Genomic DNA, 14,126 nt, shown 5'->3' with positions numbered 1-14,126 from the left:
TTCTCAACATGAATGTGTGGCCTCTTTATCAGTCAGGTGGTTCTTTAAAGAATTTCTTTATTTAACAAGATGATACAAAACAACATAATGTTCATCTGACGTGAAGGAAAAACAAAAAAGTGTAACCCAACTGTAATGTTCTGAGGCAATTTGCCAGTTAATCATGTAGTTGATCAACTGAGCATTAATCAGCTGTTTTTGGTAAAAGACTAAAATTTTAAACTAATTTATCAATTCCAAACATTTGCTAATTTTGTTTCTCATTTCTGAGGATTTCCTGCTTTTATTCATGTCACTGTGAACTGAACTGATTTGAGTTTCTTGGTCCATATAAACAAGTATTGAATGAATGTGTAGCGTGGACATGGGCTCCCTCAGTCCCTTTTCGAAAGGATGGATGTAACTTCCTGGCTGCACTGTCTAAATTTACGTTGCTGCAAACTTCCAAGAAACCATTGCTTCATTAACTACAGTTACTGCCTTGCAGTTGTATACCTCCACCAACCAAGTCATGGTGTTGAATCGTGAACAGATTGGTTCGTCCATGGTAAACATGTGATTATGATGTGAAACTTGTGCAACGTGAACATTAAGTACTAACATATACAAATACTCTAATGTTATAGGAAATCAAATTGTTTCATCTAATCATTATGAGTAAAATAATATTCATATTTTGGAAATTATTGGAGAGGCGTTAGTTTTAGTGTTCTGAATTAGCCGTACCGGTTGAAGTTGAATTAATTGAGAAACTGACTGATTCCGCCCATCTGACAGGCGTCAGTAATTTAATCGAGCAACCCTTAACTTGGTGTTTTTTTTGCGCTGAGTTCGGCCTTCCAGGTATTTTTCCTCTCAAGATACGTACAAATCCCACTCCCTCTTCACAAACCTTAACCTCCAGCCACGTTTCACCTCGTTTTAACAACTTATTACCCGAAATGTTTTGTTGGTAGAGACTGTCATTGGGTTTTACACAACCTGGAAGACCTAGCTCAGGGTACAGAAAAGCCCTGGGCTCTGTGGTGATGCCGCTCGGCTGGCGGTGCTGTTCAGTGCCCAGCCAGCTAGTCATCGGAGCTCCGCATAAATTATCACATTTGCGGTGTTTGTCACCGACGTTAGGATGTGTTGTATCGCCGCTGACAAACACAAGATGCGGTTGTAGCTGCTTGTTGGGGCGTAATGAGCTGTAGCTGCAGTCGAGCAGCAAACAGCGTGTAGCTGTGCTAACCAGCGGCGGTTAGCTCGCTATAGCGTTCAGCATTTTTTTTTTCAAAGATTGATTTTATCACTTCAGCCGTCATGTTAGCTCCATCCACCGGTGTGCATGTTTTATTTTGCTGCGGTCTTGGTTCTCCCGTCGGGGCTGAAATTACCGACGGTTAGAGCCCCCACTTGCTCAGCAACTTACAACATGACCCCCACACAGTGAGCTAGCAGGCTGCTGTTAGCGGCTAACTTAGCCGGTGATGCTAGTAGCAGAGTTCGTCCACGCCGCCTGCAGCTGAAGTCATGTCCCATGGAGCTGAAGTGTTGCTGGGCTTGCCAAAGATGACGGGCCGTCTGAGTCGGGTTTTTGTGCCTCTGTCAGCAGGAGGCGGAACATGGAAGCCGAGGAAGAGTGGAACAAAGACCTGAGTGCGCACAAACTGCTGGATAAAAAGGTGCTCCGCAAGCAGAATGGAAGGATCGGTAAGGCCGGTGTTCTCCACGTCCTCTCTGAAGTGAATCATCTTAATTTACCGTCCAAGCAGCCGCATGAGTTTGTTACTCTCACAGCAAGATGACCTCTCATCCACAGGTATAGTGAGGACTCTTCACAGCCTGTTGAAAACCCAGAACACACTGCAGATTCAGTCCATTACCCGCTCAGAATGTGCTGGTAGGTGATAAAGTCTCATTTCCAGCTCCATCTAAATTTAGACAAGGCTGTTAAATCCAGTGGTTTAGATGGTGATGTGCAGGTAGTGGAAGAGATCTGCTGTAGCATCCTGTCAACTGAGGCCTGTCTGATACAGAGCGTGTTAGGAAGTGAATATAAAGAAGCTCCAGTTTGTACAATTCATCACTGACAGTTCATTTTAACACTTTAAAAGTATCGTGTGTGAGTCCACACTACACAGAAAATCTAATAAAACAGACTCACTCAACACTTTTTACTTTTTTTTACACTCAACAGATACAGAGTCAGAGAAGTTGTGCAGCTCTAAGCAATCGAAAAGCAAACTGTTCAGCAGGTCATGGTGTTAAATCACACCATATTGCATTCACATAACAAACACACAATGTCAATTTCTTTTTTACTTACCGCAGGAAATAAAATAGATAGAGGTCCAAAGAGAGCAGTGTCCATCTGTTGCTGAGTTTCTTGTCTTCCAGTGTTAAAAATCATTGACAACACTGTCAGAGTCAATTCACAGAAAACAACTCTGTGTCCCAGGCTCCTGTCCAAATCTGATGATGAGTAGGAGCGAGCACGCCGATGCGAGGCCCGTCCCCGTGGCCCTCACCCCCCAGCTCCCCCCCAGAGCCCACCGGCCCCTCTGCATGTCGGTCTCCTCCGACAGCAGCGGACGCTTCAAAGCTCTGGAGACGCAGGAGTGGAAGAACAACCTCAAAGCTCAGGTGTGTGGAGTTTAGGGTGTGACAACATAAAAACAAATAAGTATTTAAAGAAAGGAAACGTTGGAAATAAAGAAAGTTAACAGAGAGGTTTACAATCCTACTGTGGTCAGTGTCTTGCTTGCTAACAAGAAGGTCACTTGGCCATCCTGATGCTGCCAGGGTGAGGAGTGATTTGGGTTAAATGGGAGACAGCAGTTCCATTTGTACAGTAAGTGATATTTCTTTGGGGGGAGGTGGGGTTAATAATGCTAACTTATTCATTTATTTTAATCCTGTTTGAAGCACATTCTCTGTGCGTGATTCCTCATCCTCTATAGCAGGAATAGTTACTTCACTCTTTTTAAAGTTGAAGACTAAAGTGTGCAGAACTCATACCTACATTCTGACATGGTGACTGCTGGGTCATGAAAATGTCAGGGCCGGTTCAGGGGCCAGAAAAAGGCAGATACTTGTTAGATAAAGCAGTGGAGTAGACGCCCGGTGTGTGTGTGTGTGTTTGTTGCAGATGGAGCAGGCCCACAGTGCAGGAGCAGCCAGCAGCACAGGCTCTCTGGAGCGAGCTTCTCTATTCTGTGCCTCTGCCTCCACCACAGCGTCCAGCTCCGGCCTGTCCAGTCCGGTGGAGATCCTCAACAAGAGCAAGTCCTCCAGCCGCTTCTCCCTCTTCTCCCCACCCTGGAACAGCAGCTCTGAGTCTGACTCCAACCCTCCGTCCCGTTCAGGTTCCAAGAAGTTACGCAACTACAGCAGGAGAGCTGCCACGGGGCCGGCAGGAGCCAGGGGCCCCGATACGCCTGAGCCCAAACCCAGCGGCCCTGAACACTTTCAGTACTCTGAACCTATTATCTCCAAGGTGACAGACTACATCTATGTTGGCAACCTGAATGCAGCATACAATGGTCGCACCCTTTGCCGCAACAACATCGACAGCATCATCGACATGAGTAGCATGCCGGGAGAGCCGGGGCCCAGCCTCAGCCTCATACCCTGCACCTGCTCCCGCGGCGCCCGCCACAGCTGGTCCCGCCTCAAGGTGGACATCGGAGATGTGCCGGATGCTCTGGGCGACGGCCCGGCCCTGAAGCAGCGCTGCTTCGAGGACATCAACGAGTGCATTGGTGCCTCCACTGAGAAGAGGAAGCGCGTCCTGGTCCACTGTCGGGACGGGTTCTCCCTGGCACCGACATGTATCATCCAATACCTGATGGTAAAGCAGAACATGAGGCTGATTGCCGCCTACGAGCTGCTGAGGGCCAAGTACCCGGTCAACATCAGGGAGTGCCACCAAAATGTTCTGGTGAGCCTGGAGAGGGCGCTGCGGCCCGGGTGCAACGTCAACCCCGAGTGCTTCAAACAGGCCATCTCACGTAAAGTGGCGTGGACCTGACTCTGTTTCCCAACGTGCTCAGCTGCTGCTCAAAGCTCTGTTCGTTCCTCCACCCTCCCACGGTGTTAGATCTTCTCCTAAAAACAACCAAGGGCAGCTGCACCTTCCCCTGTCTGCTGGTCAACTGGATGTTATCGTCCCCACTTGAGTTCAGTGGTTGTAAAACTCATGAATTTGATGTGTTTCCTCTTCAGGCCCGTTCATGTGACCTGGCTCTGATGCCCCTCTCTCCCCCCCTGCCCCAGAACAGGAGACGCAATAGACTTCACTGTAATGTATACAGCTTCTCGGTATAACGATGTGATCGTGTTGGCTGTATAGTTGATATAGTCCTGCTTCAGTTCTGTGCCATGCCGTCGTGGTGGTGTCTTTTTTTTTTTTTTTTATCGGGGGATTTTTTTTTTTTAAGGGGAGATCTCAGGAGCTAATTGATGTCATTCCAGTACAGGGTGGGAAATTACTCGTTAGGTTAGTCTGTGACCCCCGTTCACACCTGGAAGTAAAATGCATCCTGTTGAGCTGTGTGTCGCTCGTAGGTGTGGCCACAGTGGGTTTAGATTAATCTGAATCAGTCTCTCTGGATTTGGCCAAACTGACACTGAAATTTTGAGGCAGATATTTGAGTTTGAGCTTGTGGGTTGTGTTTTGATACACAAAAAAAATGGTGCTTCAGGTGTGGAACATTTCATTTTGTTGATGGATGGTTGAATGAGCCAAACTTTAAAGTGAGTTCCAGTTGTGATTGTCCTTTCACAGGTAAAACACCGGAGCCTCCACAGGTGGTTATTTGTGTCATTCCTGGTACCCTGAACCCTTAAAGTCGCTATAAACAATATTTTAAACTATAACAATGACGACGTAAAAATGCTGATATGTCAGTGCTGTGTTGAAAACTTGTGCTTCCTGCAAGTGGCTAAAAAAAAATCAGCTCCTCTGGGTTTAAGGAGGGGGGAGTTTAGAAACATGCCCCGTGGACTTTTTCCCTCAGACACAGACATGTTTAGGTTTGTTGGTGAAGTGTGACTTGCATGTACGTACTACACTTTTGCATGTGGAACACGAGATGCAAACAAAAGGGGCTGTTCATCAAAACATCACACACCATAGCATCATAGTTCACATCTGCTCAGACTACCTGGGATTCTGTTTTTAAAGTTTGACTGTACTCACAGATTTTAAATCAAATTTGAACATGAAAGTGAAATCGTAGCACGTTTGGCCACTTCAGATGCATTTCAGAAACATTTCTGATTCCAGGGGTGAACTTAGATCGGTTTCATACAGATTCTGACACAATGAAGCACGTCACTGGCCCTCCTTTGTTTGGAGGCTTGTTTTTCTTCTTAAATAATCTGTTTTCTGGTGAAATGGTTGTGTGGATGTAGTAGCCAGTGTAGTTGTTGGGTTAAAAAAAAAAAAAAAAAAAAAAAAAGCTTGTTTCTGACCCTGTTTCTGAAACAAAGCTGCAGCTCTGAAGATCAGAGGAACGTTGGTGTGATTTATCACGTTGGATCTGTCACCACTGACTGGATTACATTACTGATCATCTGCTTCTATCGCAAGAGGGGAAACTTTGCACATGGACACACGTTTGAAATTTGACCTGCTTCTGTTGTTTGTGACCTTTTCACGCTGTTTTTTTTTTTTTTTTCGTGCGTTTTCCGAGGTCATACTTGATGGAAGATGAACAGCCCGACCTCTCCTCTGTGAGGAAGACTGTAGCCCCGTTTTCAGCCACAGTTTGGTGAAATCTCCCCCCCGGCGGTGCACAGACACACTGTGGCTTTGCGAGTTCGAACCTCAGTGTATGCAGTGAAGCTGGGTGATTATCAGTATTAGAACTGCGATTCAGGGTTTACACTACAGGAGATGACTTTGCACTACACACAGGGTCCAAATGCAAGTATTGCCTTTTATTTTAATATGGATTGACTTATTGTTTTTATTTTACTATCAGAAATTGAGTCTGACAGTTACCGTGTTTACATGCTCATTAGAATAACCGATTAAGGTAATGGTTGAATTAAAGTGTTTACATGGCTCACACCATCTGAGTTCCCTGATACGCTGAGTTTACATTTGTTTGTTTGTTGTGTAGGAACGCCACTAAAACAATACACACTTTAGTCTCAACATGAAGCTTTTTTTCAACATCTTATACAAGTAGGTTTTTTCTGTGTCTGCTGTTTGGTCACGTAACGAGAAAATATGTTTAACAGTCCGAGATATTTGAACAGGGCCACAGCTGATGATTCATTTCAGAAAATGTCCCTCACAGGTTCAGGTGACGTCTTCAATGGACACGTGTTACCTGATCAACAGTTCACAAACCCCCAAAATATTCAACTGACAAGAGACGTAAAACCAGTACTGAGATTTGATATCTGCCCTGTGGTTAAGATCATTTGAGGAAGGCTGTCAAGTAAAGGAAGAAAGAGAAAATGAGCTATGTAAATGTGTCTCTTGCTATTTCACGTGGATTCAGTGATTTTCTTCCACATCATCATCATCATCATCCTGCTGTTGGTGTAAAAATGACCACGGTGTCAAACGTCCAAAAATCAGAAACGTTCCCAAACAGATGTAAGTAACGACGGAGCAAAAGTCTGATTGGTCAAATGGGTTCTTCTTATTTATTAGTAGTGTAATACAGTTAAGACGTGATAATCTGAAAATAGTTGTTTAAGACGTGTGTGAGAATTCTGCAGCTTTTTTTTGTGAGCCGACAGAGACAAACATCTGTTTTTCAGCTCATTGAAAAATGCTGTTTTCAGCCTGACGGTCAGGTGAGGAGCTCCGTCAGGTGAGGAGCTCCGTCAGGTTGTGATCTGACTGTATCTGTTTCCTGTCCTAGCTGCTCTGACTGCAGATTCGTTTTACAAGAAAAAAAACTGATTTATATTCAGCACAGTTCCTCGCGCAGCCTGTTGCCATCCTGTCACCTTTAGGGAGGATTTAGGACAGTTTGGTTTTATGCATCAGTCTCCCTGTAAATGTCAATGAGACCCTGTCGTGCAACGATAACTGCAATTGCAATGTTATCACTAAAACATGCAGCCCCGAAGTGCGTCCAACTTCAGGAGAGGCATCCCAACATAATCCAGACCAGAGGCAGAAAGCAATCCCAAAAAGTTTTAGTTCAGTTTAAGCTGAGTTTTGACCTGTAGCTGATGTGCATCCTCAGAGAAGATCGGTTGTGTAGGACAGTCTTCACAGCAGCAGCAGCACAGTCCAGTCCTGATGTGAACGGTGTGGTGGAAGCTAAAAGTATGGTGCCTTCATTTGAAGTGGTCTCGTGACAGTACGGTGACATTTGCACACTTTGTATGACTTTAACTTCTCAGTATGTTGTAAAATGTTGAATATTTTTGGATGTTTTATTTTGGGCTAAAAGAAAAAAAAAAAAAGTATAAACATGACATTTGTGTAAAGTGGTCCTTGCTGTAATATATTTGCTAGTTATTATTGAACAGTACCGGTGTTTGACTGATGCAGGTGATGAGACGACGGAGGTTTCAAAGCTCGGACGAGTGTCAGCGTGTTTCAGTCACAGTCGTCATATCAAACTGAAGCGGTTCTCTAACTCGTTCTCTCAGGTGATTTCTCAGTGGCCCAGAATGTTCTCAATCAATATGATGTTCAGAAATGTGAAGCGATGTGTTTCTCATGTCATGTTTCTTAAAGTCAGATATAATTTGTACTGTTGAAATATTAAAGAAAAGATGTACTGAACAGGTGTTTTGGTTTTAACTGACCAGGTGAGTTGAAACAGTTCACAGCGAGGTCAGAAAATTCACATTTAAAATACGACCTGGTCACAAAGTGTGTGAAAGCCCGTAAACACATCCAGTGTGTTTACAGGTGTTTGCCATCACCAGGTGATACCACGGCCACAATCGCTGATATCGATAATGTGTTATCATGTCCAGGAGACAAGTATGTCATGATTCGCGAGGTGAATTCTGTAGCACAAAGAATTAGTGTTCATGTGCTCGAGACATGAGGTAACATGTATCGGATCTATGTTTATAATCCTACTGACACGAGTATCACTACTTAAAACAAGACTTATTGGTTGTTTGAAGACAGCTGCTCCTCATCTCTGCTGGAGGATGGAGGCCTCGTTTGCTGCTTCCAGCAAAAGTAAACTCTTTTAATGGGCCAGTTTACATCCACATGAATGTCTCCTCTGTCGCCTCAGGGCCTTTACTTTGTGACGTTGAAGGTAGCTTTAAGGACCTGACAGTTGGATCAGTCCTGTATCAGCTGCCACAGCAAATTCCTGGTATAAGCACCAGCCACTCATCAGATTCTCTGGCTGAATAAAATCATTCTGACTTCCCGTGGTGAGATGTGGTAGTCGTGGTTTAAGACTTGCTCACTTCTCGTCAGTTCGTTCATGTTTGTGGCTTCACATTAGGGGTGTGCGATATGACGATATTAGATCGTGAAGGATTAGAAAGTGTTGACGATCTGCCAGAGGAGAGATATCGTATTATCGTCTATAGGACACATGACTGCGGTCAAGCGAGCTGTCACTCCTTTTTGCGAAGTCAAGCCAGCCGCTCCAACATTTCAAGCTCCCTTGTTACAGACTTTACAGTAAATAGACTGATGTGGTTGAGAAAGTCAGCACTCGGATGCTACAGCGTGGAACAACTTCCGATTTTCAAAATCAAAATGTGGGTTATTGAAAGGCATTAAAGAGACGTGTCAGTGTGATCCTGTACTGATTTTGAATCATTATGTCACATGACCTAGAGGCTACTGAAAAAAATTGATTGTATATATCAAAAATTGATGATCAGGAGTGTTAAAAAGAGGTGTATCTCAACCAGCCAGTGTAGTACTGTGGTCCTGCACTGATTTTGAGTCATTAGATCACGACCTGGAAGCTATTGAGCTAAAATGCTAATATTTACATTAAAAAATATTCAAAATGAGAGAAATGTTAAAAAGTAATAAAAAGAGGCGTATCTCAACCAGCCAGTGTAGTACTATGATCATACACTGATTCTGAGTCATTAGGTCACATGACCTGGAAGCAATTGAACTTGAGTATGAGTACTGAATGTTCAATAAATGAATTTAGCTGGAATGTATTAAGTGTCAAAATTATTTAAAACAGTTTGGCAATTCAGTGATAAATGAGCCTGCCTTTTATTAGGTGACCTTTTTCTAGAATGAAATGACACTGATTTATTGCAATACAGGGCATCATATATCGTTACTGTATTGATATCGTATTGAATCGTGGCGTACTGCACTGTATCGAGGTACACATCGTATCGTGAAATGGAAAATGCATCGAGTCATGGTAATGAAAGTGATGTTTCTGAGATTGCCCAAAAACAGACTGAAGTCCCTCAGCCTTCAAGTTGTTATGTCACAAAAAAGATATGTGGACAAAATACTGGAAAGATTTGAAATGGAAGGCTGCAGGTCCCGAGAGACCCCGTGTGAGCTGAAACTGGACTATACAGAACATGCTGGAAAAATGACAAACCCAAGAAAGTATAGAGAGGCAGTGGGAAGTCAGATATATTTATCCACATGCACTAGGCCAGACATAAGTTTTGTGGTCAGTAAACTCTCTCAGCACTTTGAATACCAACTGAAGAACACTGGAACACTGTAAAACATGTGTTCAGGTACCTTAAAAGTACAGCAGAACAGGGTTTATGCTTCAAAAGAAATGACATAAGTAAACTAGGCTTGAGAGTCTACAGTGATGCAGACTGGGCATCAGAGAGAACAGACAGGCGTAATATCTCATGTTATTGTGTCAGTCTAAGTGAAGGAAGCTCTCTGATCTCATGGAAGACAAGAAAACAAGTAACAGTGGCACTGTCTACCTGCGCAGCAGAATACAGTCCCTTAGCATCAGCTATACAGGAATGTATATATCTGGAACAGCTACTCAAGGGAATGGACAAATATGAGTATGCACAAACAAAAGTGTACGAGGACAACCAGGGTACCATAGCACTTGCCAAAAACCCTGTAAATGGGCAAAGGTGCAAACACATAGACATCAAGTACCACTTCATAAGGGAGACTGTAAACAGTGGTAGGGTACTTCTAGAGTATTGTCCTACTGAGCAAATGCTTGGTGACGTGATGACAAAGCCGGCCACTAAAGTAAAACTAAGAAGGTTTGCTCAGGATATGTTTGGCACATAAAGGTGTTAAAAATGTTGTGTTTGTTGTATAGGCCTACATAAAGGTCAAAAGAGGAAGATGTGTTTTTGTTATGTTTTCAGATAACTCAACGAGTTAAAAGCTGGTTATGTTTTGCTCTTTTATTGGGTTGATGTCAGTATCTGAGGAGCCGCTGGAGCTCGATTCAACATGACCTGATGGTAAAAGTGTCCGAAACACAGCAGCACCACATGGTGGACACTGAGGTGAATTACTACAAACTGTGAGTTAAATACTTTAAAACCACAGCTCTGGATTACTGGGGGGAAAAAGTGTGTGTACAGCATTTTCACAGCAAGGACCAAAAGTATCATAGAGACGAAGACTCATTGAGGAAGAGTGTGTCTACGTGTCCATCTACATGCACTCACTCTTACCCACTGGGTTTCCTGTGCATGAGCACTGGCATGATTCATTTGCCCAGATATCTAAGCGTATATGTGTATTTGTCTGTGGCTCTCTGCCAGTTTATTCAAATCGCTGGTCTCTCTCATCTTCTGTTCAGAACTCATATCACTGGAAAGTACAGGCACCTTGTTTTTTTTCTTTTTTCTTGTTTTGTTTAATTTTTTTTTTTTTCAATTTTCTTCACACCAGACCATTATAACTGTTTTCACACAGCAGAGTAGAGAGAACTTTCACAGTCGCATACCAGCCAGGTGACGGAGGGTTTTGCATCCGAGAAGGTGACTTGGAAGCAAGGTGAGCCCATGAGCTGAGCTTGTGCGATATCAGGATGAAGGTCTTCCATCCCTTTTCATTATTATTCATGACTGAGCACAGGCCCAGAGTTGATATGGGCCTTATCTTCTTAGAGAGCGCAACATGGATCCACGTAGGTTCATTTCTATGTGAGTTTTACAGTCTCCCCAGAAGTGAATCTGAATTAGGTAGGACAGAATTAAATTTGTGAGCCACAATGCTAACAGTTTTGTTAGTAATGAACTGGAATTCATGCAATACATTTGAACCACATGGACATAAATTATCAGAGAACTCGACAGGACAGAAAGGAGAAACATCTCTAGCAGGAGCACTGCAGACTTTCATTCCAAAACACAAAATCATGCCTTGACCAGAAGTTCATTAAAACATGCAGGTCCTGGGTGTCTAACAGTTTCAATCAATTGTACACACACAAACCCCACCCTCCCAAAAGAAGCTAAAAGGTATAAACAGCAACTGAAATTAGATCAAAAGCTTCACTCAGGACTGTAAATCTGGATGGCTACATTGATACAGAAGATGCTGTGTACTACATATACTATAAGTGAGTTAAAAGTCACACCTCCTTCGTGTGCAAATGCTGACAAATTCCAGTTTGTCACATCTTCTACAGATCTGACAGATTTGCAGCAGAAACAAAGATGAACAGATCTTATTGTTACTCACTGCTAAACCAAATTTCCATTTTATATGAATTTTTCTGTCTTAAAGTTTTGGGTGTGTCTTGGCAGTGAACTTCACTCCTTGTAGGTTACACCTAATAGAGAGACAAACGTAGGTAGGAGCAGAAGCAGAGACCCATCCATCTTCCAATCTATTTATCGATCAGAATGAAACTAGTTGCTCCCCATTAGTCTGCTAAACATCTATGAACCCGTCCATCTGCCAGGTGCCTGCTGTACCTCGTTCTTCAGCTCCTGCGTGAGGCTCTCAGCCTGGTCCAGGGGAAACCCAGAGACAAGCTCTGTGGTCAGGACGTGTCTGTATAACTATAGATGTGTAGATATGAATCTATCTTTGTTCATGTAATTTGAGTGTAACATGTCTCTTGAATGGAGTAAAGCCTGAATTACAGATAGTTCTTGAAAACAGGTAGGAAGTCGATCAACAATAAACAATGTCTTTGTCTTTGTATATATTTTACATACTGTATATTTCTATCCTGGATATATTTATTTTATTTTATTATTTTATTCTACTTTTTCTATTTTACTTTTTTTATTCTGCACTGTGATTGTTTCTTCTTTTGCACTGATGTGGGACAGTACCTCAATTTCGTTGTACTTTTGTACAAAGTATGATTGTGCAATGACAAGTACTGGTGAAACACAGGGGGAAAACAATGTCATTTTAAAATTGGGGGAAATAACAAAGACCATCTTAGGTGTCATCAACATCAGGTTCACCTTAAGGTTGATGCTATTTTATTTGTACTCGTAGGTAGATTTGTTTTGCAGTCAGTTTTGACACATATACACAGAACACAAAACACAAAGAAATTTAACACAAAACCATCACACATTTCTGTGGGGTTTTCTTTAATAATCTCACTTTCAAATACTGTAAATCATCATCACATGTAATCCAATAACTATGTTTTAAACTGTATCTTTATACTATATTCTAATTCACAGCAACTGTAGTCACAGCGACTGTGACCTTTGACCTCTTACCTCCAAAATCTACTCAGTTCGTCTTTGAGTGACAGTGAACATTTGTGCAAACTTTAAAGAACATCCTTCAAAGTATTCTTCAGATATCACATTTGCCAAGATAAAATTAAATGTACGATCACAGCGAATGTGACCTTTGGCCTCTGACCTCCAAAATCTACTCAGTTCATCCTTGAGGCACAGTTGACATTTGTGCAAAGTTTGAAAGCCATCCCTCAAACGGTTCTTACAATATCACATCACCATACCAAACATAAATATGGTCATAGTGACCTTGCCCTTTGACCTTTGACCTCCAAACTCCTTTCAGGTATGCCCAAGTTTGACAGAGAGACCTCAAAGTCACACAGCAGACATCCGTGACATCATCATCATCCATGATGTTACTATAGCGACATCATGTTAGGGGACATCAAAGCACAACACTATATAGTGACATCATTATATATGATGACATCATACACAGTGATGACATAACATATAAATAAGGCTGCAGCTCTTCAGACAGCTATCTTTTCTTGTGACACAAAACTGTGAAGAAGTGAGCAATTGTGAGCGGATAACACAGAGACACCAGACAAGATCAAGACAGCCCGTTACTTCAAGCAAGAAGACAAGCAAAAGGACAACTTGCTACTTCAAGCAAGAAGACAGGCAAAAGGACAATCTGCTGCTTAAAGCAAGACGATCTTACCACCTACAAAGATGTCAAGTTCTACCTTCATGTCCAACAACAGGAGGACCCCAAGACAGGGCAGAGTCAGGAATAAAATTTTTGCGCTTCAAGAGGAAATTAAGAAGCTCAATAACATGTTGGAAAGGGAAATGGCCAACCTTCAACGAGAGAAACAATGGAGAATCCAACTCTGGCAAGAGTTGGATGAAACCAGGAAAGAACTGGATAACCAGAAAGCCCTGAAAGAACTCCATATGAACAGGGCAAGAGAAGCAAGAAAAGAACTAAACAAGCAGCAAAAGCGCAGATGGACAAGACCGGCTCAAGCTATGAGCAAGGACAATTTTGCGGCTGAGCTTGCGGCAGAGAAGGAGAAAAACAAGGCTCTCCAAAACGAACTGGGGAGTCTGAGACATTCTTACCAAGAGCTCAGCCAAAATTATAAAACTGACATGCTTAAAGCCAGGGAGCACGCTGACAATCTGCAGCATGAGCTTAAGAAACAAACTGAGTTTCATGCACAGAAGGAGTCACAGAGCCTGCACTTAGCGCAACAACTGAGGGCTGAGAATAACCACCTTCGCCAAAACATGGACAATGAGATCAGGAAGGCCAAAAAAGCTGCTGTGGAGCAGGAGAGGATTTTTCAGGGAGAGCTGGAGGACATGACAGCTCAGTTTGCAACCAAGCTCTCCCTCAACAAGACAGAGAACAATAGGCTTTCCTGCCAAATGAATACCAGGCATGAGAAGCCCACAGCCAAGCTCAAGACCTGCCCTGTCCCTGATGCCCAGCCCATGGATGTTGACATGCCTGATGAGAACATCGCCCAGAC

The 14,126-nt window shown here is 43.0% G+C and overlaps 1 protein-coding gene across 1 annotated transcript; it reads left to right on the top strand.

The window, feature by feature from the left end:
- Positions 1-1,049: 1,049 nt before the first annotated feature.
- Positions 1,050-7,713, top strand: LOC121182111. The gene is made up of 4 exons (XM_041038443.1): positions 1,050-1,695; positions 1,805-1,885; positions 2,444-2,628; positions 3,134-7,713. Exons 1-4 carry the CDS (start codon positions 1,608-1,610, stop codon positions 4,013-4,015), a joined length of 1,236 nt encoding a protein of 411 aa, XP_040894377.1. The 5' UTR covers positions 1,050-1,607; the 3' UTR covers positions 4,016-7,713.
- Positions 7,714-14,126: the final 6,413 nt, after the last annotated feature.

The sequence above is a fragment of the Toxotes jaculatrix genome, chromosome 5 (assembly GCF_017976425.1).
Source record: "Toxotes jaculatrix isolate fToxJac2 chromosome 5, fToxJac2.pri, whole genome shotgun sequence".
In the NCBI taxonomy this organism is placed as follows: domain Eukaryota; kingdom Metazoa; phylum Chordata; class Actinopteri; family Toxotidae; genus Toxotes; species Toxotes jaculatrix.
Note: the sequence above shows the minus strand (reverse complement) of the source record. Positions and strands in the feature narration are given on the sequence as shown.